The 27,207-nt window shown below is 36.0% G+C and overlaps 1 protein-coding gene across 1 annotated transcript in view; it reads right to left on the minus strand.

Annotated features, from left to right (window-relative positions):
* LOC127871572 (gem-associated protein 5-like) overlaps positions 1-27,207 on the minus strand; it is a 202,335-nt gene that overhangs the window by 84,271 nt on the left and 90,857 nt on the right. The window contains exon 19 of the mRNA XM_052414633.1: positions 1,516-1,653. Within this exon, the coding sequence (XP_052270593.1) occupies positions 1,516-1,653 (138 nt within the window). The remainder of the gene's footprint in view (positions 1-1,515; positions 1,654-27,207) is intronic.

A 27,207-nucleotide genomic window follows, 5' to 3' on the forward strand; every position in this document is an offset into this window, starting at 1 on the left:
GAGTAATAGCAACTGGCCAATCAGAGAGTTCATCTATTGGAATAGCCAAAAGGAATATCAAAGAATAATCAATTAATCCATGTGATTGCCTAGTAACCCTCAGAGACTTGACTCTGTGGGTCATTGAAAATAGCCAATCAGAGTTCATTTTATTGACTTCCAAATCTAACAAACTAACAGGGGCACACCAACTAGATACTAGGCTTACCCATGGGAGGCATAGCCACTAGCCAATCAGAGAGTTCATCACATTGCCTAGCAACCCTCAGAGACTCACCATGGGGTCATAGTCACAAGCCAATCAGAGAGTTCATCACATTGCCTAGCAACCCTCAGAGACTCACCATGGGGTCATAGTCACAAGCCAATCAGAGAGATCATCACATAGCATAGCAACCCTAGAGACTTAACCATGCGGGCCGTAATCACTAGCCAATCAGAGAGTTCAACGCATTGCCTAGCAACCCTTAGAGACTTACCCATGGGGTCATAGCCACTAGCATATCAGAAACTTCATCACATAACCTAGCCATCCTGAGACTTACCCATGGGGCCTGCATAGCCACTAGCCAATCAGAGAGTTTATCTCCTTGCTTTGGGACCCTTAGAGACTACCCATTGGGGCCATAGCCACTAGCCAATCAGAGAGTTCATCTCTTTACCTAGCAACCCTTAGAGACTACCCATTGGGGCCATAGCCACAAGCCAATCAGAGAGTTCATCACATAGCCTAGCCACCCTTAGAGACCATGGGGGCCATCATCACTAGCCAATCAGAGAGTTCATCTCTTTGCCTCACAACCCTTAGAGACTGACCCATGGGGGTTATATTGTCACTAGCCAAACAGAGAGTTCATCTCTTTGCCTAGCAACTCTTAGAGACTGACTAATGGGGGTTATATTGTCACTAGCCAAACAGAGAGTTCATCTCTTTGCCTAGCAACCCTTAGAGACTGACTAATGGGGGTTATATTGTCACTAGCCAAACAGAGAGTTCATCTCTTTGCCTAGCAACCCTTAGAGACTGACCCATGGGCGTTATATTGTTACTAGCCAAACAGAGAGTTCATCTCTTTGCCTCACAACCCTTAGAGACTGACCCATGGGGGTTATATTGTCACTAGCCAATCAGAGACTTCATCTCTTTGCCTAGCAACCCTTAGAGACTGACTAATGGGAGCCAGGGTCACAAGCCAATCAAAGAAATCATCACATAGCATAGCCACCCTTAGAGACTTACCCATGGGGGCCATAGTCACTAGCCAATCAGAGAGTTCATCTCGTTGCCTAGCAACCCTTAGTGAATAGCCCATGAGGGCCATCATCACAAGCCAATCAAAGAAATCATCACATAGCATAGCTACCCTTAGAGAATTACCCATGGGGACCATAGTCACTAGCCAATCAGAGAGTTCATCTCTTTGCCTAGCAACCTTAGTGACTAACGCTTGAGGGCCATCATCACTAGCCAATCAAAGAAATCATCACATAGCATAGCCACCCTTAGAGACTTACCCATGGGGGCCATAGCCACTAGCCAATCAGAGAGTTCATCTCTTTGCCTAGCAACCCTTAGAGCACCACTGATATTCCCCTTCCAGACCTCTAGCTGGTAGAAATAATCCATGTTCTCATTGTTTCGGTGGTACTGGCCTGAAAACAGATATTTACAAAATATTTTTAATGTTTGTATAAACGTATTCATATTACTATTATAGAGAAGAGAAATAATGAACTTTAATTTCTAAGTAGGGTTCACACTAACACAAATATCAATAAGTTATAGACACCCAACAATGATGATCTATTCTCCAATTAAGATATAAATAACCAACTTTGTCTATTTGTTGGCAGGTCAATGACACATTAATTACACTATTTGCCAAGCCAACCATAGTAATTGCTATTTTGTTAAGTTGTCATGCAAAATGTATTACCTCAACAGTCAAGAGTTTGTAATTTATGACAAGGTATGTAAAGACCAGACATATGTGAGCAGTTAAAAATACAAACACTATATATTCTTCAGAAGAAATCAACCCACATAATTTTGACAAACCATATTACAGTAAAAAGTTCTATCTCACCAATTATCTACATATTTAGCCCATTCAACTATCAGAGAGGTCCAAAACACAAGCTTAGGGATGTACATGCGGACTGAACAGCAAGTGATGTGCTGAAAGCCTCTCACTTCCACAACAGATGCTTATTCTGTAATTCTATAATATTTATTTTGTGGATGCAATATTGGTATCCGATTGGTTGATCCAATACTTTTATTGACATCTTGCAAGTGGGCATTTACACTTCAGGCCTTCTTAATTCCCTTCCTTTTACATATTCTAGCAACTGCAAGCTCCAACCGGTAACTTAGCTTTTGTGAGGGCAATCGTGATATCCAAAATACTGTTAATAACTGGAACCAACAAAATTGTTTGCACATGGGGGTGAATTAAAACAAGAGGGCCTGACAGGCCCAATGAAGCTCACCTGAAATACAAAGGAACTGACTTGTTCTGTGAAGCCCAACTATATGGACTATATCTGTGGTTTTTAGAGTGTTAACAAGGGTTTACAATCGTCATTCAAGATATCATTAGAACGAATGTGACCAATTTTCATGAAGATTGTGATATAAAATGTGACTTTTAGAGTGTCAACAATTTTTTAATATATAGCCATAATGAAAATTGCCCCGCACCCTGGTGGCCATGTTTTTCAACCAATAGGAAACATTTTCGAACTCATCCAAGATTTTATTGGGACAAATCTTTTGACCAAGCTTCATGAAGCTCGGACAATAAATGCGGCCTCTTGAGTGTTTTACTATAGCCATATAAAGAAATAATAAGGAAAAATTGCTACGCCCCCTCAGGCAGCCATGTTTTTTAACCAACCGTAACCATTTTTGAACCTATCCAAGATATTATTGGGACAAATCTTCTAGCAAAATTTCACGATGATCTGACAATAAATATGGCCTCTAAAGGGTTAACAAGGTTTTACTATCGCCATATAAAGAAAATACTCAGCCACCTTGTAACCATGTTTTTTAACCAACCGTAACTGTTTTCCAACTCATCCAAGATATCATTGGGACAAAGCTTCAGAGCTGGACTCATGAAGATTGGACAATAAATGTAGCCTCTAGAGTGTTAACATGGAAGATGTTGATGACGCAAGACGCACAATTGACGACGGACAAAGGTGATCACAATAGCTCAAGGAAAAATACTGTCAACATGCATTATTTTTTCATTTGATAAGATTTTGATACTTATTGATACGTAGCGGATGCCTTTTTTCTGCGCAGTTGTTAGCTACATCATAAGCAAATCAATTACGGGGTGTTGCGCCAGATTTCGTGGCTTATTTTGCTTTATGTGATATTATTACTCAGATATCTATATTTACAGAATAGAAAAACACAAGAAACATGAAAATAAACGAGTCCATATAGGTCAGCCGGCAATACTCGAATCTTATTTAATTGCATAATTATAGTATAGCGAATTATTGTGGTCATGCTTAATAAACTGGTCTAAATGGATAAATATTTCTAATTAATTTTATCAAAATTGGTCCTTATCATGCAAATTTTGAAACCATATTAAAAATCGATGATTGACATACCACAATAATATCGCCGAATATCTTTATTTAGTATCTTTCTGATCAAAACAGACTTCAAGTGCACAAAGTTTACGAGACGGCGTTTATATAAAGATTTCTGCAACTGACCGCAAACTGACCTTGATACCTTGCGGATTGGAATGCAATGCATTACAGTCACTACGTTATTGTCAGTAAGACACAATGATCGCAACCCCTTTTGCGAACTCCGGTGATGAACTGTATATAAACTCTGACTTTCACAAAATGACCGCGTATTGACCCGAAACCTCGCGGGTTGAAATGCAATGCAAGTAAGTACTAAATATGACAACATAGCCTTTAGTTAAACGCTTTTGCGCTGGTAATTCTCTGAAAATAAAAGGTGAACGCACAAACTGTATTTATGTCGAAAATTGATTGCAAAACTGTTCTATCTATTGGGCCTTTTCATTAGAGATAAAATTGTTTCATGCAGTAAAACAGTGTTACAAAGACGCGGATATGTTTCCAATGTTCTGGTGTTATACTCAAATCAGCCAATGGAATAAATGAAGTGTATTCATTCGTACCTAGCCGCGGGAAATTTTATTTGAGTATTATTGGACACTTACAAAGGTCAAGTCAGGGTGAAAAGCTGGCTTATTCAGCTTACGCCGAAAAATATAGAAAACATGTTTTAAAAAATCATGTCCTCAAATCATAACAAATTGTTAACAATTGTGTTAATGTGTAAAGTTCAAACTGATTGCTCTTTTCTGTAATCAGTCACACAAAACTTCAACCGTATCAGCAACATAAATCTCCTATATACATTATTCTACAACTTGTCTTTTGATCCTATTAAATCCAAACTGCAGATAATGTCTTTCTATGTAATAGACAAATGAAATCTGATACCATTTATACAATTTTGATAGTTATTTTTAAGTTGTTGTCATAAATAACCAAATTTTAGAGGGGAACATTTGATCACCCTCATAGCAGTAAACAATGGGTTGGAAATTTAAAGGTACCAATACTTTAATTAATTGTTACAGGGCCATGTTACATTTTTGCCGTTTGGTCAATGTGTTTGGCAAGTGCATATATATTATTGTATATTATTATTTTCCCATTGTTCAAATGACTTTTCTATGATCAGTAAATCATTTATGCCAGACATAATTTTAATGACAAATTTATAGCCTGCATATTCCAAAGACAAATTAATTGCTTAGCATCTGCTTGTCTATATGTGTAACAATTTAAGTTAATTCTGGACTAAAAACTAGAAGAACATGATCAGCAAAGCAAATTGACAGAATGACACATTCATCTCAAGACAGCAATTGAAATCTGGACAGTTTAAAATGCTAATAAAAAATTAACAAGAGCACCGCATAACGGGTGCCATGCTCAGCTACGGGTGCAGTTTTGAATAAATGAAAGCTTGTCAGATTTTTTTTTTTTTTTAGAGGTCACAGTGACCTTGACCTTTGACCTAGTGACCCCAAAATGGGTGTGGGGTGTAGAACTCATCAAGGTGCATCTACATATGAAGTTTCAAAGTTGTTGGTGGATTTAGCACTTTGATTTTAGAGCCAATGTAAAGGTTTTAGCACGACGCGGACAGCAGACGTCAGACAGCGGACGACAAGCTGGCTATGACAATACCTCGGGTTTTCTCCAAAAACGCCTAGCTAATAATTAAAAACCAGTAAGTTAAAGGTTTGTATATGTTTCTTTTAATAATTCAAAAGCATATTTGATTAAAGACAAACAATTATGCATGTGCATCACAAATACATACTTCAACGTGTTGATTAACATGAGTGTCAACTGGTCACAAAATACTCACAATCAAAGGTCAAAGTTAGATTTATCGGCCTTGGATGCATTTATTTGTGGTAAAATAAATAATGGCACTGAAAATTTGTCCTTGCAATAATTTTATCTTAAGAATAACCCAAGTAGCTTGGAAAAGGTGAAATCTGCTTATTCGCAGAAATTTCTCGTCTTGCTTCTCTGGCCTCAAACATTTGACCAAGTTTGTTGACCATACAGTTGAGTTTAAGGGATGACAAGGTAAATATGGCCTTTTTTTATATTAAAGGGTCATAATTCATGAGTGCTTCATGTCATGGTAGTTGCACTTGGCTGAAATAATGTGCCCACAAACATATAATCACCAAGTTTAATGATGATCTGATTTAAACTGTTTTATTTGGAGTTCGGACAAGTTTTCAATAACTTTTTTTTGTAATTCAAGGGACATAATTCAGAAGTGCATCATGAAATCTGGTAGATTATCAGACTTGGCAGAGATAAATCCCCACAAACATTATAACCAATTTTCATTTTGATCCAATATAAAATGTTTGTGTTAAAGAGCAGACAATTCTAATTGTGCCATTTTTTTTTTAATTCAAGGGCCATAATTTAGTACTGCATGAGGCAATCTTTCTGGTTATCAAACAGGTTTGAGATATTATGCCCATAAACACGAAAATGATAAAAAACTATCTGAATTATTAATCAGATATTGTTCTCATGGATGGAGCAGTGACCAGTGTCTGCCACCTGCCAATGGTGTTCCCATTATATGCCCTGTTGTTTTTTTTAACAGGCATATAAATATGTATTGTCTGAAAATAAGGACAGGAATATTGTTTTTTTAGCCTTAAATAACAAGGTCTTTCCCCTGTGCAAATTACAGGTATGTCCATTGTTTTTTGCTAGAAAACATTAAATATTGATGATAAATTGTCACTGTTTTAATGTATGATCTGCATAATTTAGATATATCACACATCTGACTAAAGAGTACGAGTTGTTACATAGTGTCATAAAACAATTACTTCCCAGATGTTGCAAGACAATCATAACTAAGATAAATATTATTAAACAAGTAATGTGTTTGTCAGATACACAATGCCCGGCCCTATTGCGCCGCTTTGAAGCCATATATTTAACCTACGCTGCTTGCAAAGGCCTTTTTTCTAGACGTTAGGCATAAATGGGTTAACATGACAAATAAAAAGTTTCATTTGAATTTAGATCAGCAATTAGTAAAGAATAAAATCTATGTACAAGACTTTAACTATTTTAGTTGATAGTTATTGCAAAACTTTGAGCAGTTATTAAAATAAACAAGACTTAATTGCCAAGCAATATATGTCCCCTACCAGCTCCACCATTGTCAGAAATTCCACCATTGTCAGAATAATTTGTTGCCATAGCAACCAGAATTTTTTACGTAAGAACAACATGAAATGATGTGCATAATGTCCATATTACCATCTATCCATGTTTCAAGTTTCATGAAAAAATATGAAGAACTTTTAAAGTTATCACAGGATCCAGAAACCACCATTTTCAGCAGTATTTCTAGTCTATTTGTTGCCATAGCAACCATAATTTTTGACGTAGGAACAAAATGAAATGACATGCATAATGTCCAACTTGCCATCTATCCATGTTTAAAGTTTCATGAAAAAATATGAAGAACTTTTAAAGTTATCGCAGGATCCAGAAAAGTGTGACAGACAGACAGACTCACAGACGCACAGAGCGCAAACCATAAGTCCCCTCCGGTGAAACTGGTAGGGGACAATAAAGACCTAGATCAATTTTCTTGTAACCAATGGCAATGCAGTGAGAAAATAAGTTAACAGTTTGAGCTATCAAACAACTAAGAGGGCCATGGTGGCCCTGTATCGCTCCACTGTTTTTATGCGAAAAAAGCGTGCAATGCGCATGGGTTGAAATGTACTCAAGCATGTGACTTTCTCTTTCTATGCCTAATCCCACTGGGCGCTTAAAGTTGGAAGGGTGAGCATTTTTTATATAGGGAAAACGTTACTACCGTGTTAACTAAACACACTAAAAAGTCTGGGAATTGTAGCACAGGTCCTTTGCTTATAACGTAGGTACATTTATCTCTCCAAAAGATATTGTCGTTCTTTCTATTGCACATATTTTTAGATGCTGAAGATCAAATCTACGCATGTTCTACAAGATTAATGAAAGTTCCTTCATTCAATCATGAATCTTTTTCCAAAATTCCAAAAAGTGTTTGTAGGTTTCAAAGTTTCTGTTACTTATATATTTAATGACATATGCAAAATAACTAATGACGTAGATCACCTGAACATTACTTCATTCTTGAGGCATTATAGTGAGTGTAGCAGGATTGTTAACGTGGTGAAGAAATTGTTTATTTTACAAAGAAGATATTTGCCTGAGGAAACATAAAGTTACGAGTTTTTCAGGTTCATGAGGTGCCGAAAGGCAGTAGGAATGATAACTTTGTAGAGGTTGTTTGTTAAACAAAGTAAATGTTTATGAGACAAAAAATTGAATTATAATTCATCAAGATGTTGCGATCATTATGGCAACACTACTTGCATATGGCGTGAGGTTTAAAGAGATATCATGACAAACAATTAGCTTGACCTAACTTTCCTTAACTTTTTCCATCTGACATTGGTTACCTGTCATGTTTGTTTTTGAAAAATACTAGGATTGCCATATATTGAAATAAGGTATCTGACCTATTCTCTGATAGGTTGCTTATATAGCCTAGTAATAGACTTAGCGGCAGTCATGTTATAAACAAGGGGATTGTTCACGGCATTGGTAGAATATTCTTTTAATAGATTCATCTTTCTTAAGTTGGATTCTCCTTACTTTTTTGCTACTGAATATTAAAATCACTTATCACATAATTTTAATGTAACAATTTGTTGTTAAGTTTATCTTGAACAAATATTTTTTGCAATCTGTTTATAAATCATAAAATGATGTCATTCAACATTTTTTTTGATAAATAGGGCCTATAATAAAACAAGAATTTTGAGAATGTTAACATAAAAGAATAATACTAACCATTTGGTGAAAACAAACAAAACAATACAAATTTTTTATAAAATGTTATATACAAACAAGGTTAATGGACTAAATATAAACAAACACACTTGAGTGTTCTTCTTGTGTTAATGATGTATTAAACTGAGTTAAATTAATATATATAATTTGTTTACCTTTCAATATCTTGCATTTCACATCTTTAGTTCCATGCTATTTCAAGTAACTGAACAGCGTGACAAACATAATAAAGCAGAATATGCATATGAATCTGATTATACACAGATCCACTATCATATAAATCAAATCTTGTTTGTCTATTTCCATGTTCGAAAGATCCTCTTCTAAATGTTTTACTTCACAAGTCGACTGAACTCCCAATTTGTAAACAGAAACACTGGTTTCCGTGACACAAATTCACTGTGCACATTTCTAAACAAAATAAGTCTTTCTTGTATCTTAAATGTAGTCTTTTTCGTTGACAAACACATTTCATTATTCCTATCAAACCATATGATGTCAGTCGTTAATTCGATTGATATTTGTCATTTCAATAATCTTAATTTTCGCTTCACAACCGCACCATTTGCATACGAAATACCAAACACATTTTATGAAACCGATTTTAATTGGAAGATTGGGAAACAACAGCCAATTATATCGCTAATTTTAACAAGGGCTGTTTGTAAAACATGCATGCCCCCCATATGGGCTCTCCGTTGTATTGACAGCCATTGTGTGAATATGTTTTTTGTCACTGTGACCTTGACCTTTGACCTAGTGACCTGAAAATCAATAGGGGTCAACTGCAAGTCATGATCAATCTACCTATCAAGTTTCATGATCCCAGGCATAAGCGTTCTTGAGTTATCATCCGGAAACCATTTTACTATTTCGGGTCACCACGACCTTGACCTTTGACCTAGTGACCTGAAAATCAATAGGGGTCATCTGCCAGTCATTATCAATCTAACTGTTAAGTTTCATGATCCTAGGCATAAGCGTTCTTGAGTTATCATCCGGAAACCATTTTACTATTTCGGGTCACCGTGACCTTGACCTTTGACCTAGTGACCTGAAAATCGATAGGGGTCATCTGCCAGTCATTATCAATCTACCTATAAAGTTTCATGATTCTAGGCATAAGCGTTCTTGAGTTATCATCCGGAAACCATTTTACTATTTCGGGTCACCGTGACCTTGACCTTTGACCTAGTGACCTTAAAATCAATAGAGGTCATCTGCGAGTCATGATCAATCTTCCTATGAAGTTGACCGACCGACAGACCGACCGACCGACATGTGCAAAGCAATATACCCCCTCTTCTTCGAAGGGGGGCATAAAAATGCTTAGGCAGAATCTACCAGTGTAAAATGCGGAGAGATTTCGCGGGCCGCGGATATATTAAGCATATGTTGATTTTTGTGACCCCCGAGGCAGGGTCAAATTTGACCCCAGGGGCATAATTTGAACAAACTAAGTAGAGAACTATTAGATGTAACTACATACCGAATTTGGCAGCTCTAGGCCCTACGGTTATGGACGTGAATTTTTTAAGTTTGCACAAAATAGGCTTTATATAAGCATATGTTCAATTTTGTGACCCCCCAGGGCAGGGTCAAATTTTACCCCAGGGGCATAATTTGAAGAAATTTTGTAAAGGACTATTAGATGTCTCTACATGCAATTTGATAACCCTAGGCCCAATGGTTATGGACAAGAAGATTTTGAAAGTTTTCACAAAATAGGCCTTATATAAGCAAATTTCCAATTTTGTTACCCCCATGGCGGGGTCAAATTTGACCCCAGGAGCATAATTTGAACAAACTTGAAAGAGTTCACCCAAGGAACATTCCTGAGAAATATCATCAGAATTGGACCAGTACTTAAGGAGAAGATGTTTAAAGAAAAAGTAAACGCACGGACGCACACAGAACCATGACATAAGCACCGCTGGCCTCTGGCCAATGGAGCTAAAAATGAGCGCATTACTACATTGAATGGTCATCTGAGTGTGACCTTGATCTTTGAGGTTGGGAAACAGCTGTCAAACACATGACATGTCGTCTTATGAAAGTGGACATTTGAAGCAAGTTATTTTGCAATCCATCAATATATGGCAAACTTATGGCTGGTAAAGGAATCTTTCCACAGGCTGATGAGAGAACAGAAAGACAGTCTGATCGAGTGAATATGCTGTATGCCGCCTTCTTCAAGGGGGTAATAAATTTACATTAAAAGAAACAACAATACATATCCCCTTAGGACTAATAATGATGGAATAAAATATTATTCAGGTGAAAGGTCATAGCAATAAAATTGAACATTTGAGAAGTTTAATTTTTTTTGGGGTAATAGTATGACTTTAATTCCCTGCTATTTCTATTTTTGAATTACATTTTATGCTATGTTACTCAACTTAAAAAATATTAAATGCATGTCATCAGCAAAATCTGACATCAAGAAGATCACATTATACTATATATTATTTTCTATGTAAATCAATTTTACAATCATTTTTATCTTAAACATGTAAAAATTGAGTTATATAGCTATTTGAACCTTTTCATTCGCTACTTTTTAGCTGTTTTTCATTTAGCTAATTTGCTGAAATAATGTTGCAACGCCAACTGACATCACACAATGCAAAAACATTTCTGGATTTACCGCAATGTTCACATACTTATTATTTTTTCACTAATTTAAAAGCATGTGATAAAAAGATCTGTCACTCGTAATTTCCTATGTTAATATATTAAATACATTACTTGTTAGTTAGCTCCCCAAACGTTTGCTTACTAACACAATTCCGGAGCTCGTTTAAAATGATTTGTGTACAATCCTCTCTTTATCATACACAAAACAAAACAAATTGTCAAATAATTATAAGAACCCTACCCATGTATCATGATTTATTATTAGTTCAATGCTTTCATGTAAACAGATTTGAATGATTGCCGATTCATCCATCACTCTATATATAATTAGCACATGCATTGCCCTTGAGTTACCAAAATAATGATCCAATTATTTTGTTGTTGTTTTACACTGTGTCAAAAATTAAAGATGTAATATCAATTAAATCTAAGACATGCAAGTTTGTAATCCCATCTGGTCATCTGTCTTATGGGTCACATTTCAGCTTCATCTAGTACTACATGGATGCAAATGGTTATTCATTAAATAAATAAATTAGCACCCAGTAAATTTATTTCTTTGGTAACTATGTTAAGGTCATGTGCAGATTAGAAACAGATGTTTAGGTGTTCACCATCTATATAGTGTTCACCATCTATATAGTGTTCACCATCTATATAGTGTTCACCATCTATATAGTGTTCACCATCTATATAGTGTTCACCATCTATATAGTGTTCACCATCTATATAGTGTTCACCATCTATATAGTGTTCACCATCTATATAGTGTTCACCATCTATATAGTGTTCACCATCTATATAGTGTTCACCATCTATATAGTGTTCACCATCTATAGTGTTCACCATCTATATAGTGTTCACCATCTATATAGTGTTCACCATCTATATAGTGTTCACCATCTATATAGTGTTCACCATCTATATAGTGTTCACCATCTATATAGTGTTCACCATCTATATAGTGTTCACCATCTATATAGTGTTCACCATCTATATAGTGTTCACCATCTATATAGTGTTCACCATCTATATAGTGTTCACCATCTATATAGTGTTCACCATCTATATAGTGTTCACCATCTATATAGACGGTGCTCAGTGTAAAGGGGGATTACTGTGCACTGCTGTCCGCACAGGCTAATCAGGGACGTCACTTTCCGCTTTTATGATATTTTTCGTTTCAAGAAAGTCTCTCCTTAGCAAAAATCATGTTTAGGCGGAAACTATCGTCCCTGATAAGCCTGTGCGGACTGCACAGGCTAATCTGGGACAACACTTTACGCACATGCATTAAACCCCCTTTTCACACAGCACGGCTCATCTTAATGTTTTAAGAAAATTTAAGGATAGGTAGACAGTCTTATAACATTTAATTTTAACTATCCCAGTTCCTTCTTTGTTTTTGTTATATTATAGTTATGTCATTGATATTGCAACTTTAAGAAGTTACCTGTGATTGTGCATGTTAATCCACTATCTATATCTAGAACTAAAGTAAATAAATCACATCTATAACACTGTACAGTTATTGGCATTGGCTTATGTTCAGACAAATTAATTGACATTTAGAATTGTGTTAAAGATCAATACTATAAAAAACATTCAAGAAATAACTATTTTGATTACCTCCCAATTTTAATAACAGAGAGGCAGGCATAAGGAAATAACTTAGTATGCAAATTTTGGTTAAGACAGTCAGATTTGGAAGGTAGAGGAGTCTTTAGTCAAGTTATGATACAACATAAAAATACATGTCTCAATCGCTTTTGCTATTCTTATCCAATAATTAATCAATTTGTTTCTACGCCAAAGATTCGACAATTTATGCAATATCTTCAAATATCCTTTGCAACCTGCAAACCTGGTTGTATTATGCATAAGGAATCATGCATGACCATTGTTTGTCATTGCATTTATACATGTAATGCATTTTAAATAGGGGTGCAAGAGGTTACAAAAACAAGAGGGCCTGAAAGGCACTGGGCAGATACCATATCCACTATGCCACTATGACCTAAATGTGATCCCCTGATGTACTGCTCAGCCTCAAGGTTTATTACCTTTACTACTAGAAAACTGTAAAAATGGTCTGCTTATTACTCTGGCTCAATTTCTAAAATTTCACTTGTCTGAACCATAACTTATTTACCTTATATTTACTTTGACTTATGGATTCATTAGCTATGACTGTCTTATAGTTATTTATGTATCAACTCTCATAAACAAATGATTAGTAATTTAATCATACATACCTGTTGCATCAGCATAATTCCATAAAGATCCATTCAGTCATAAAGCTATACATGTTTTCTTAAAATTGCATTATTTTTGTAAGAAACTCACCATCTGATCTGCATTTGTTTTTTCTTTACCATTAAGAAAAGGCACAATAACTTTTTGCCAGTTAAAAAATATTAACTTGACTTATCTGATGACCCAGAAATAAGTTTTTTTGTTGGGCACAGGAAGCACAAACTATTACATGCTCCATCTATCCAATACCCATGAGCAATCTTACAGCATTGAAGATAAATTACTGTGACCTAGATGAACAATGTAAACCAGAGAGTTTAACCAAGGCCCCTTTTATCTGAGAGTTTTGCTGAGATAAATTTAAAGCAGTTCAATTGCAAGTTACATGTATAACTTTTCTATCTTGAGAAGTTTTTCAGTCATTTTACTATACTGTCTATTGCAGGAATATTTGAAGAAAACTAAGATGCACTAATAAGTATTGAACTTTATAATGACCATTTCATACATGGCAATTTCATAACTGACAAAATCAAACCAGTTAACACTTTAGCTTGACCATTTTCTGGCAAACAATTATTTTATAAAATAAGAAATACCAAACATCATTCTGTCATACATTTTAGGCATTTTTTTGCATTATATTTTAACAAACAGACTTTTTGAGGACTACAATGCTGGAGTGAATAAAATACAGTTTGAGGCACTAACATCTGCCACATTTGAAATGAGTTCACATGTTCAAATGTATTTGAGGAATATCACACTGTCTGTAATATCTCAATCCTGCCTGTCCAAACAAAACGGAATTGAACTATTTGAGTACATAGAATGATGTGTCCTGAAACTGGGACTAAAAGTAGTTCAAGGGTAACAGCTTATCAGTGGCTGGTGGGAGAAAAATAACACAAAAATGTCATCTGTTTGCTGGAGAACTTCTTGAATATTTTTTACAGGATGGAAATCAAGTACACTTGTTGTACTTCAAAGTAACCATCAATCTTGCATCATTTAAACAATATGTTGTTTTTTTGGCCAAAAGCAGAAACTGGCTATCTGGAAAATTAAATGTTAGCTATTTTTATGTATAATTGAAGTCATGTTGTAAGAGTATAGCCTGTTAAAAAATATTTGTATGATTCATGAAATCATACTTAAACTTACACTCAACCATGGATCAACAACTGTTTTGGATGAACTGTAGTAGACCTAACACTTTTTTTCAGGTCAAATGTTTACAGGATTAAACTTTCAAAGTAATTTATATGATAAAAATTGACATCATGAAAAAACAGCAATGGTGAACTCACAACCAGCACTTTCTGAAACTAACATTTCAAGCATTCCTTTCCAACAGTTTTTGTGACATGCTTTAATGGTGAAACCTTTTTATAACAAGAGCTGTCAGAGGACAGCGCGCTCAACTATTAGAGTGCTTGACAGTATAACGTAAGCCATCATGGAGAGGGGGGTATAATGTGGGTGTGTGGTTATTTATTAGGTGATCTTTCAAAAAAAAAAGAAAAAACAGATTTTTTTTTGGGGGGGGGGGGATTCTGGGGTGGGGCGTGGGGGATAGTTTGGGTGGAGTCCATTGTGGTATGTCAGGTAAGTGTTGTTTTGTCAAAGTATGAATAAAATCTGATGTTAAATAAAAATGTTTTGGCAATTTAAGCAAAATTTATTAATTTGACCTTGAGAGTCAAGGTCATTCAAACGTCAAGGTCAAATTCAACTTGCAAGGTACAGTAACATCATGATAGTAAGAAAGTGTTTGAAGTTTGAAAGCAATAGCCTTGATACTTTAGAAGTAAAGTGAACACAAAATTTAACAAAATATTCAAAGTTACAAAGACAAAAAAGGACCATAATTCCTACAAAATGCTTGATACAGTTGTCTGCTCTTGTTAATAGGTTGGAGTCATGTTGGTAAAGAAGTATGCAAAATATAAAAGCAATATGTCAAGGGACATTGAAAATATTTGAGGTGGTAGTCGCAAACTTTAACATAGAGTTATCAATAATATGCATATTCTAAGTGGAAAAAGGGCCATATAATTATGACAAAATGCTTGATACAGTTGTCTGCTCTTGTTTATAGGTTGGGGTCATGTCGGTAAAGAGGTATGCAAAATATAAAAGCAATATGTCAAGGGACATTGAAAATATTTGAGGTGGTACGCAAACTTTAACATAGAGTTATCAATAATATGCATATTCTAAGTGGAAAAAGGGCCATTATTCTTACAAAATGCTTGATACAGTTGTCTGCTCTTGTTTCTAGGTTGGGGTCATGTTGGTAAAGAAGTATGCAAAATATGAAAGCAATATGTCAAGGGACATAGGAAATATTTGGGGTGGTACGCAAACTTTTACATTTGCACGCTCACGCTCACGCCGACGCCGGGGTGAGTAGGATAGCTCCCCTAAATATATTTCATATATAATAGTCGAGCTAAAAACATTCATCTAGAACAAACATGTGCTATTGGATAACAGAACATTGAGCAACAAATGTAAAGGTTTGTTTTTTTACAAAAAGGCTTAACTTTTAATGCAATCATCTCTCAATAATGCCAAAGCAATTCAGGTGAAAGACATAACCCTTAGAAATATATTTTTATTTTTGATTTTAATCTAAATATGATTTTTAGGGAACTTACTCATAAAATAACAAGTTTATCATTAAAAGTTTTTATTTACAATTCCAAACTGATTCATTACATCACAAAGATAATATCATCCTTGGAATGCCTTCTTAAATAGATTTTTAACACAGAAGAAATAATTACCAAACAACTGTCAATATGATTTAAATTGTGATTCAATTACTCCCAGTGTGAATCTTGAAATGTTGTAAATTTTAAAGGGTCAAAGAAAATTAGAAGTACAGTCAAAATTGACAGCAGGGGTCAGTCAAGGGAAATGGCCAAAGTGACCATTGTAGACAGGTGACCGTTATTCTCATATCACCACTTTTTTGATGGTTGGTCAGTTGGTAGTTACTTGCTACTGCTATGTTGTTCACCCAGTCGTTTGCACACAGTGTTAAAGAAAGGCTGACATTGTCGTAACTTAAAAAGCATCAAAACATAAATAATTTCTATTGAATAATACAGAATAATATCTTATACATTGATTTACTTTCATAACCAGTTTTAAACTAAATTTATGACTTTATCAACGATAGTATTGTTGTTGACACACACGCATTTAGTTCATTCGATAACTCGATAACTTAAGAGTCATTAGGAGATATTTTTAGATACAGAAAATGTAACGTGTCACTGACATCAAGTCAGAACAAGTATAATAAACGGATGTCATAAACAGAAAGTACGATATAACTGTATTGTTCTCATGCAAAGAAAATTGCGCCAAAAGACTGTTGTTCTCAGGTCAAAAATGAAGTTTGTGGTGAAATATACTGGCTGTTGACCATTGTGGACAGTAGTTTGTTATTCTCAAGTGGGGAGGAGGGATCCAAACTGACCAGTGTCTGCAGTTGACTGTTGTTCTCAGTGGCTAGGTCAGTTTTTACTCTATACTTCAAACACATTTGTGTCGCTTTCTATGTACAAAACACAAGCCCTCTGCTCAGGTCTGTATGCTAACAAGACCAACAAACAGGAAGTTCCCGGAGTTCATAGCAGCTACCATGTTATCAAGGTCAACCTCAGCAATCATGTGCACTGCAGTGCCAGACCACAGGCGCTGTTGTTACTACAAGATATAGCTGATGTTACCAGTGATGGCTGTATTTATCACTGAAAGCTGTACAGATAATCATGCAGAGGTTAGATCACATCTGCAATGTGTGATGGGTTACATTTGCTTCTACATGTTTCACATGCACCACATAGCATTATGTCATGCTTCACATTGCACAGTGTCATACTTCAAATGGCATAGTTTTATACTTCACATGGTATAGTGTCATTAATTTCATGACCGTGTCATACTTCACATGGCATAGTGTATTACTTCACAAGACAGTGTAATACTTCACATGACATTGTGTCTTACTTCACATAACAAAGTTTTATACCTCACATGACACAGTGTCTTAATTCACATGTACCACATGCCATAGTGCCATACTTCACATGGCATAGTGACATACTTCAAATGGCATAGTGACATACTTCACATGGCATAGTGACATACTTCAAATGTCATAGTGACATACTTCAAATAACATCGTGTCAAACTTGATATGGCTAAGCGCAATACTTCACATGACAAAGCGTCACATTTCACATGAAATAGTGTCATACTTCACATGACAAATTGCCATACTTCACATGACTTAGTGCCATTCTTCACATGGCATAGTGCCATACTTCACATAACATTATGTCATATTACATGACATAGTGCCATACTTCATATGCCATATTGTAATACTTCACATGACATGGTGCAATGCTTCACATGACATAGTGCCATGTTTCACATGGCATAGTGGCATACTTCACATGGCATATTGTAATACTTCACATGACATAGTTCCATACTTCAAATGTTATAGCCATACTTCACATGACATCATGCCGTACTTCAAATGATATTGTGCCATACTTCACATGACATCATCCCATACTTCACATGACATCATGCCATACTTCATATGACATAGTGTCAAACTTCAGTGACATAGTGTCACACTTCACATGAAAAAAAAGAATTGAATTGTCCATTTTACAATACAATGCAAACATTGGTCTACTGCCATATGCTGCAAACATTGGTCTACTGCCATATGCTGCAAACATTGGTGCACTGCCATATGCTGCAAACATTGGTCTACTGCCATATGGACAGGAGCTACACTGGCGGCCAGCCTAGCTCAAGACCAGCCTGCGCATTCCTGCAATCTGGGCAGGAGCTACACTGGCGGCCAGCCTAGCTCAAGACCAGCCTGCGCATTCCTGCAATCTGGGCAGGAGCTACACTGGCGGCCAGCCTAGCTCAAGACCAGCCTGCGCATTCCTGCAATCTGGACAGGAGCTACACTGGCGGCCAGCCTAGCTCAAGACCAGCCTGCGCATTCCTGCAATCTGGGCAGGAGCTACACTGGCGGCCAGCCTAGCTCAAGACCAGCCTGCGCATTCCTGCAATCTGGGCAGGAGCTACACTGGCGGCCAGCCTAGCTCAAGACCAGCCTGCGCATTCCTGCAATCTGGACAGGAGCTACACTGTAGGCTAATCTCTTCTTGAAACCTTGCAGACTTTTTAGAGCACAGTGTAGCTCCTTACCAGACTGCCTATTGCATATGGCATAAGACCCATGTTCACATGAAACAATTAAACAAATAACATAATATACTGAATGGAGCCTTTATAACCAAAACATTTGTTGCGGTGTCACATTTTATATCCATAAACGATTTACAAAACCAATAATGAACACAATCAACATTAACTTAATCCTAGCAACTATGTCATGCACCATTCCTTACTATTTTACATAAAAAACAATGAACAAATCATACCTTACCAATGCACAAGAATCATGAAAAGCACATATGTTATAGCTATATTTACATAACTAACATAAACTTTTTCAGTGCTGGAACCGAATTTTGAAGGCCTTTGCAAACAGTTTGAATCCAGATGAGACGCCACGGATCCAAACTGTTTGCTATTTTTATAGTATTCTTTGAAAAAAAATCGAAGAAAATGCTAATTTTAGAAATTCAGCAGACGACATTTTTAGCAGACAACAAATTTCCCAGCATGCAAATGGTTAAATCATGTATCAGTCATTTCCTTGCTGTCAATGTCCTATATATCACAATTGTAATCATAGCTGACCTCACCTGTAAATGCACTTTATGCAATGCTAATGTAGCAGAAGAATTACTCAGGCAAAATTACTGACGCAATTCTGCAATTAAGCAACCATACAATTATTGTCACATAACTTTTTTTTACAGATAGACTACAATTAAGCTTATAATACAAACATAAGTTGCAAAGAGCCATTCCATAGCCATATATATTCATGTATAAAAGCAATTTTGTAAAATGCAATTAAATAGGTATAATTTTTTAATAGAACTAATCAAATTTAGTTTCAAATATTTGATTATCCAAAAAAAAAAATTGAATGATCACATAATTGCACTCTTTCATTAGCTGTTTTTATTAGGTTAAATGAAACTTAAAAGCAAGTTGTGTACCTGAAAGAAATCATGTTTATTTTTCATTGAATCAAAAATATCATCTATGGAAAAAAATAGATACAAATACTACTTGTTCAAAAATTAAGTGTTTGTGTATGCCCTCTATCTTGATTAAGAACGCTTATACTATTAAATGTAAAATAGTATCTCCTAGGAGTAATGTACTTAATTGTTTCCTTCCCAGAATGTCAGTCATCTGGGAATGAAAGTATTTCTGAGAACTGTGGTCACAGTTCATGTTGACTGGATGTTGGGAAAGCTTGTGGGGATTTCCAATCTATTTCCGCAGCTTATAAAAAAATTGACATGAAACGCCTTGATCCTAGGTCCAGAATAGAATGTTATTTCCTTATATAACCTATTTATTTATTATTGCACTAAATTGAAATGTCTGAAAATATTAAGTTCTAGTCAGCTACTGGTTGCTGTTAGTAGATTGTGGGAGTACTGAAATGATGAAATAAGGTGAGGATCAGATGAAAACTACTTCAATTAGAGAGCGGACACCATGCTGAATGCTTGAAATGCACTAAGTAACCTAGTGACCTAGTTTTTGACCCTGCATGAACCATTTTTGAACTTGATATACAGATCATCTATACACAACTTCTGACCAAATTTGGTTAAGATCGGGTGAAAACTACTTCAATTAGAGAGCGGACACCATGCTTAATCCTTGAAATGCACTAATTGACCCCGTGACCTAGTTTTTGACCTGGCATGACCCATATTCGAACTTGACCTAGATATTGTCTTGACACAACTTCTGACCAAGTTTGGTGAAGATCGGATGAAAACTATTTGAATTAGAGAGCAGACACTGCTGTGGACGCTGCCCACCACCCGCCCGCTATATATATAAGGGTGAAACTATAGTACGTCCCATTTTTAAAAACGGGCGTATAAAAAAAATATGTTTTAAAATTAAAACAAGAGATGTGCTTGTCAGAAACACAATGCCCCCTATTGCACGGCTTTGAAGCCACATATTTGACCTTTGACCTTGAATGATGACCTTGACCTTTCACCACTCAAAATGTGCAGCTCCATTAGATACACATGCATGCCAAATATCAAGTTGCTATCTTCAATATTGCAAAAGTTATGGGCAATGTTAAAGTTTTCGGACTGACGGACAGACTGACGGACTGACAGACAGTTCAACTAGTATATGCCACCCTAACAGGTACAACTACCGTACATCTTTACTAGATACACTTAGGATTCATCCATCAGACTAAAAACAGAATGTTGGTTAATTAGGAGGGCATTTTGTAACTCAGAAACAGATGCAAGACATTTTGTGTTGATTCCAGGATCCTATATTATGTAACCTTTAGGCAGAGTGATTAACTTATTGACTTATTGTAATCAACTTTACTTGGGATAAATTAAAAAATTCAATACAGTGCTTTAAATTGTGTTGATCTTATGAAATGCTGTATCATCTACGACCTTAGCATTATTGCACTTACCATTAAAATCATTAAACATGGACCATTTAAGTATCTGACATTTAGATTTATTACTTTTGATCATGTTTTGTCAATTAACATCATTCTGTCAGAAATAAACAAGAAACCGTCGGAGACGGGTGATGCTCCCCAAAGTGTTTTTTTGTCACAATATTGCACTATATATTCAGATAAAAGAAAACGTCTTGAGCGGCTTAACTTTGGACAAAATAATACGATGGATGGTTTAGCAATTTTAAAATTTCAAAGGGCCATTACTCTCTAAATAAATCATCTAACCAGGACCCACTAATAACATGCGCATCTCCTCAAGGTAGTCAAGCTTCCCATAAAGCTTCATTGAAGTACAGTCAGTAGTTGGGGAGAAATAGCCCGGACAAAAATTGCACTATATGTACAGTTTATAGAAAATTTCAAAGGGCCATAACTCTGTGAAAAATCATCCAACCATAACCGGCTGATAATATGCACATCTCCTGTTGGTAGTGAAGCTTCCCATAAAGTTTCATTGAATTCCCGTGATAAGTTGCTGAGAAATAGCTCGGACAAGAATTGCACTATATGTACAATGGAAAATTTCAAAGGGCCATAACTCTGTGAAAAATCATCAGACCAGAACCGGCTGATAATATGCACATCTCCTCTTGGTAGTGAAGCTTCCCATAAAGTTTATAAGCATTCCGGTCATTAGTTGCTGAGAAATAGCCAGGACAAGAATTGTGCACGGACGGACAGACAGACAAACGCACACACGGACAGACAAAGCGGCCACTATATGCTGAGAAATAGCTCGGACAAGAATTGCACTATATGTACAGTTAATCGAAAATCTCAAAGGGCCATAACTCTGTGAAAAATCATCCGACCAGAACCCGCTGATAATATGCACATCTCCTCTTGGTAGTGAAGCTTCCCATAAAGTTTCATTGAATTCCGGTCATTAGTTGCTGAGAAATAGCACGGACAAGAATTGCATTATATGTACAGTTAATGGAAAATTTCAAAGGGCCATAACTCTGTGAAAAATCATCGGACCAGAACCGGCTGATAATATGCACATCTCCTCATGGTAGTGAAGCTTCCCAAAAAGTTTATAAGCATTCCGGTCATTAGTTGCTGAGAAATAGCCCGGACAAAAATTGTGCACAGACGGACACACGGACGGATGGACAGACAGAGGAAGCGGCGACTATATGCTCCCCCCGAAATTTTTTTTAGGGGGAGCATAAAAATGATGAGTTTCACTTAAAAACAAATAAAAATGATATTTTTAGTCAATATTAAAAACCTAATGTAACAAAATAGCAATTGTCATATTTATCTTTTATATCATAGATTGTAAAATAAAAATAAATGTTGCAATAATTATCAAGAACACAAAATCCTCATCAACATTATATTTTAAAAGAAAAGATAAATTAAAATTAAAATACTTAAAAACAAATGCTGTCACCATAGGATGATTTATGCCCCCTATAAACGCTTGATAGAAGTTATGAGCTTTTTTCGAAAGCTGAACGCAGATTTTGAAACCTAAACACAGACCCTAAGTTCAAGGTCAAGGTCACAGGGGTCAAATTTTTGTGCGTTTGGAAAGGCCTTGTCCACATTCACATGCATACCAAATATGAAGGTTATATCGCAAGGGACATAGAAGTTATGAGCATTTTTCGAAACCTAAACACAGATTTCGAAACCTAAACGCGGACCCTAAGTTCAACATCAAGGTCACAGGGGTCAAAATTGTTATGACTATGGAAAGGCCTTAATAATGTCCATATACACATGCATACCAAATATGAAGGTTACATCTCAAGGGACATAGAAGTTATGAGCATTTTTCGAAACCTAAACACAAAGTGGGACGGAAAGACAGACAGACGGACGGACAGACGGACGGACAGTCCGATCACTATATGCCCTCCTACTGGGGGCATAAAAACAAAGAATAAACTTACCTCAAACATCCATCATAGCAAACATATCAATTATGACCCCAACCATGGGCAAGCCCTAAGAGACTGCAAATTACTGAACTTGAACCAACAGCAGGACCAATCATGTAAACCAAAATCATCATTAATCCTTGACACCAACATCAGTACCTATATTGTGCACAAACAACAGCACCAATCATTGGCACAAACATCAGCCTATTTACCTGTAACCCCTTATTTCCAGCACTGACCCATCACAACAACTCCAACAATAATATGCAATACAGCATCTCACATCCAGCTGACTGAAAGATGTTTGACATTTAGCATGACCACATGACAGCAGAGACATGAGGAGTGGGAGGATGGAGTTGTAAGATCAATGATCACTGAAAGTCACTGATGCATCCCCTTGTTGATGTCTAACAGAACATGAGGATAACTAGATTAAGGGAGAAAGAAACTAGGTGGCTAAAGGCACTCAACTGAGACCCCAAGGAACAACTGTTCTAAGAAAGTAGTGTTCACAAAGTTTCACCATAGACATCTTCAGAAAATTGTGTCAAGATATGTTTAAAGAGAAAAAAGCTCTGTTATTTTTTACAAAGTCTATTAGAGTAATCAAATGGTTTTAATATATGGGCTGTGATCTGTGAAAAAGGGGTGTAATACATGTGCTTAAAGTATCGTCCCAGATTAGCCTGTGCAGTCCACACAAACTATACACAGGACGACGCTTTCCACCTGAAATGGATTATTGCTAAGAAGAGACTTTCTGTAAACGAAAAATATCATAAAAGCGGAAAGTGTCATTCCTGATTAGCCTGTGCGGACTACACAGGCTGATCTGGGATGACACTTTCAGCACATGCATTACACCCCTTTCTCACAGAACATGGCTTTAATACTCACTGGGAAAACTGCGCTTCCTGATGCTGGCCCTATTTTTCAATGGACCAGAAAATCTCACTCAGGCAAGATATCAACAAAATGTTATGAGCTATAGTTTCATGAAAAAGATCTTGAGTGTTTACAAGCTTGTTCTTCAATGTAACCTACTAATCAAGTTTTTGATCCCACATGACCCAGTTTTGTAAAAAATTGGTATATTAATGTCTGAAAATGTAAATTGGTTACCGTCAATTGTCATGCATAACTTGCACTTTCTTACCTCCAAATATCAAATTTAAAAGTTGGTGGGTGTTATATATTAATACAAAGCTATCCTGGATGCTTAAATCGCGAAAAACTCATTTCGTAATCGTAAAATTTCATAATATTCGCCTTTTTTTTTATTCCAGAAAATACACCTTATAATCTTAGACTAAAGGGGCGTTGTCAAAACAACAAAAGTCGGAAACAGCAGATATGAATGGGATATAGTGCCATGCAACCTATGCTCCTGATCATAATGACGCTTCCTCTTTTCAATGCAAAATTAAGCTTTCCAAGGTCCAGGATCATTTGATTGCACAATAGTATAATTGCGGCCACTTTAGGTCCAATTTGCATGTGTTTTGGGTTGTGATCTTTTTTTTCATTTCGGAATTTAAAAAACGGGTTGAGTGCTATAAATGGGGGCGTATTACATTGACCACTATCAGTACTTTCAAATGATATTCATGAGTGATTTGCCCAAATGTGTATTGTCATCTTTTGTTTCTTGATGTAGTCTTGCAATTTGCTACACCGTGCCTGCCTAATACACTGTAACTCCAATATAACAAATGACAGAGTCACAAGACAGTGTTATAAATGGATTTGCGTTATAAGTTCTGAGGATTCATAAATTATGGCATGGTTGTGTTTTCATCCGCTAATACAAGCATATAACCCTACCGTATCAATAACTGTATACATACCGATTTTATAATGTGCATATATATCCTATTATCCAATAAAATAACTACATCAATTATAAACAAATAAATATTCTGACCATTTATGACCATAAATGCTTTGAAGAATTTCATGAACACAAACATCGCTAATTTTTGGAAGTGTAAAATGAACAGTGCATAATATGGGACAGCAGTTTTATAGGGCACTGTTCAGATTTAATAATAATTGTAACAACCAATGGACGAGTGAGTTTAAATAGATTGAATGCAATTAAGATACAAAGCAATGTTCTATTGCATCATACTTATTCATGCAAAAAACTTGCTTCCCAGGGATTTCCTGAAAATCGAGCGAAAATGCAAGTGAATTTCTGTAAACAATTACCCATTTGGATGGAACTAATCGTCTTGATTGCTAATTTAATTTCTCTCTGCCTGTTACGTTTTCAATTGCATTTTATCGGACAATACTTAGACTTATAGTGTCTACAAATAACATTGTATCGTAAAACTTGTCAAAGCTGTCAATTATTAAAAAGATCAATAGCACATACATGAAACACTAGCTATAATTTTCACACCTGCATTGCACCAAACAATAGATAATCACATTTAAACTGTCAAGTGCTGGAACCGAATTCTGAAGGCCTTTGCAAACAATTTGCACAGAACATGGCGTCTCATCAGGATCCAAACTGTTTGCTATTCTGACAGTATTCTTTGAAAAAAATCCAAGAAAATGCTAATTTTAGAAATAAAGGAGGCGACATTTTAGCAGACAAAAAATCTGCCAGCATGCAAATGGTTAAACTGTCAAAGTCCCCAGTAATGGTTAGGCTCTAATCAATTAAAATTGAGCTATTAAACAATCAGCACATTGGATGCCGCCATATTTGAATGTTAAGAAAACACTCTCGACCAACACAGAAGGTTGGAAAAAAACCAGAAGCCAACACCCACCCGTGGTATATTGGATTCAGCGTTTTAACGGAGAGTGTTATATTAGAGTTACAGTTTAGCAGTATAATAAGTTGGCTTCAAAAAACTGAAAAACATATATTGATAATATTTACACACCACTAACAGTGAACAACAACCATCATCCAAGACCTAAATAGGGCATCCATTATTTTGTGGGCTGTGTTGCTGATTTTTACAGTGCACAATTCATGTTTGCAGTTAGATTTCAAACAATTATTTGTTTGCCACTAAATATTCAGGCACCAAAACTGTATTAGTTTGGAAAGGGGAAACAAACACATGGAAAACATATGGTAAATCATTGGCAAAATCAAGATTCAGTCTAGTACATGAATGGTAGTTCACAATTTATGACAGTCATATTCATACATGCCATACGTCCCGGATTGTCCGGGACAGTCCCGGAAATGAAGAACTTGTCCCGCTGTCCCGGAAATCTGTCAAATGTCCCGGAATTTACAAAATCCATATATACATGTACCTTATCTTAGGCTTAACTGCACCTCGAATCTGTGTTTATCTGCAGCGTCTCCATGACAATGCCTACCCGAATAGGCAGACTACGCTACGTGTCAAAATCGATCAATTAACAGGGGTCCTGTTATCATATCGATTGTCTCACGTTCGCGGTCAAACCGAAAAGGCGGCATTGTTTAATGTGGTTGTTAATTGACTTTAATCAACTACGTCATTATTTCCCGCTGCCTAAGGGCAAAGGATAGTTGTTCACACATCTGAAGTCCAACATCGCTGATTAAAAAATTAAAAGCAGTTTATGTTCGCACGTTTAACCAACAAAGAAGTTGAGTAAAAAAGTAAGCATATATAAACGTCATCCTGTCCGGATTTTAAGTTGACGATCTACCGGTACTGTTTTGTTGTATTCGTTTTAATGTGATTGGTTGTATGTATTGTGAATTGATTTTAGTTGACGATCTAACGGTACTGTATTGTTGTATTTTTTATTATATAAATGTTATATATGAATAAAGGCATATCAACAGCTACGCGTTACACACCGGTCTTAATAACAATAACGTGGTGACGTCACCATCTATGTTTAGAACGCTTACACTGAAAACACGTGGCTTGTATCTAGTAACGGAAGTAGTAATGTTTAATTTGACGTTAATAGATCAAGTGTATTTCGGATAGGCTTTCGAACTTTTGCAATTAACGATGCGAAACAAAAAAAAAACGTACCAAATAATGCATATGTCTATAAATATCGCTACATTTTATACATGTCCCGTAAAAATCGGCAAAAGTCCCGGACAATTTAACTCAATGTCCCGGAATTGGTCTGAAAAATTATGGCATGTATGGTCATATTGCTGTCAGCATGTAGTGTTACCAAGTCATTAACCCATTTATGCCTAGTGTCTAGAAAAAAGGCCTTGGCAAACAG

This window comes from Dreissena polymorpha, chromosome 3 (assembly GCF_020536995.1).
Source record: "Dreissena polymorpha isolate Duluth1 chromosome 3, UMN_Dpol_1.0, whole genome shotgun sequence".
NCBI lineage: Eukaryota > Metazoa > Mollusca > Bivalvia > Myida > Dreissenidae > Dreissena > Dreissena polymorpha.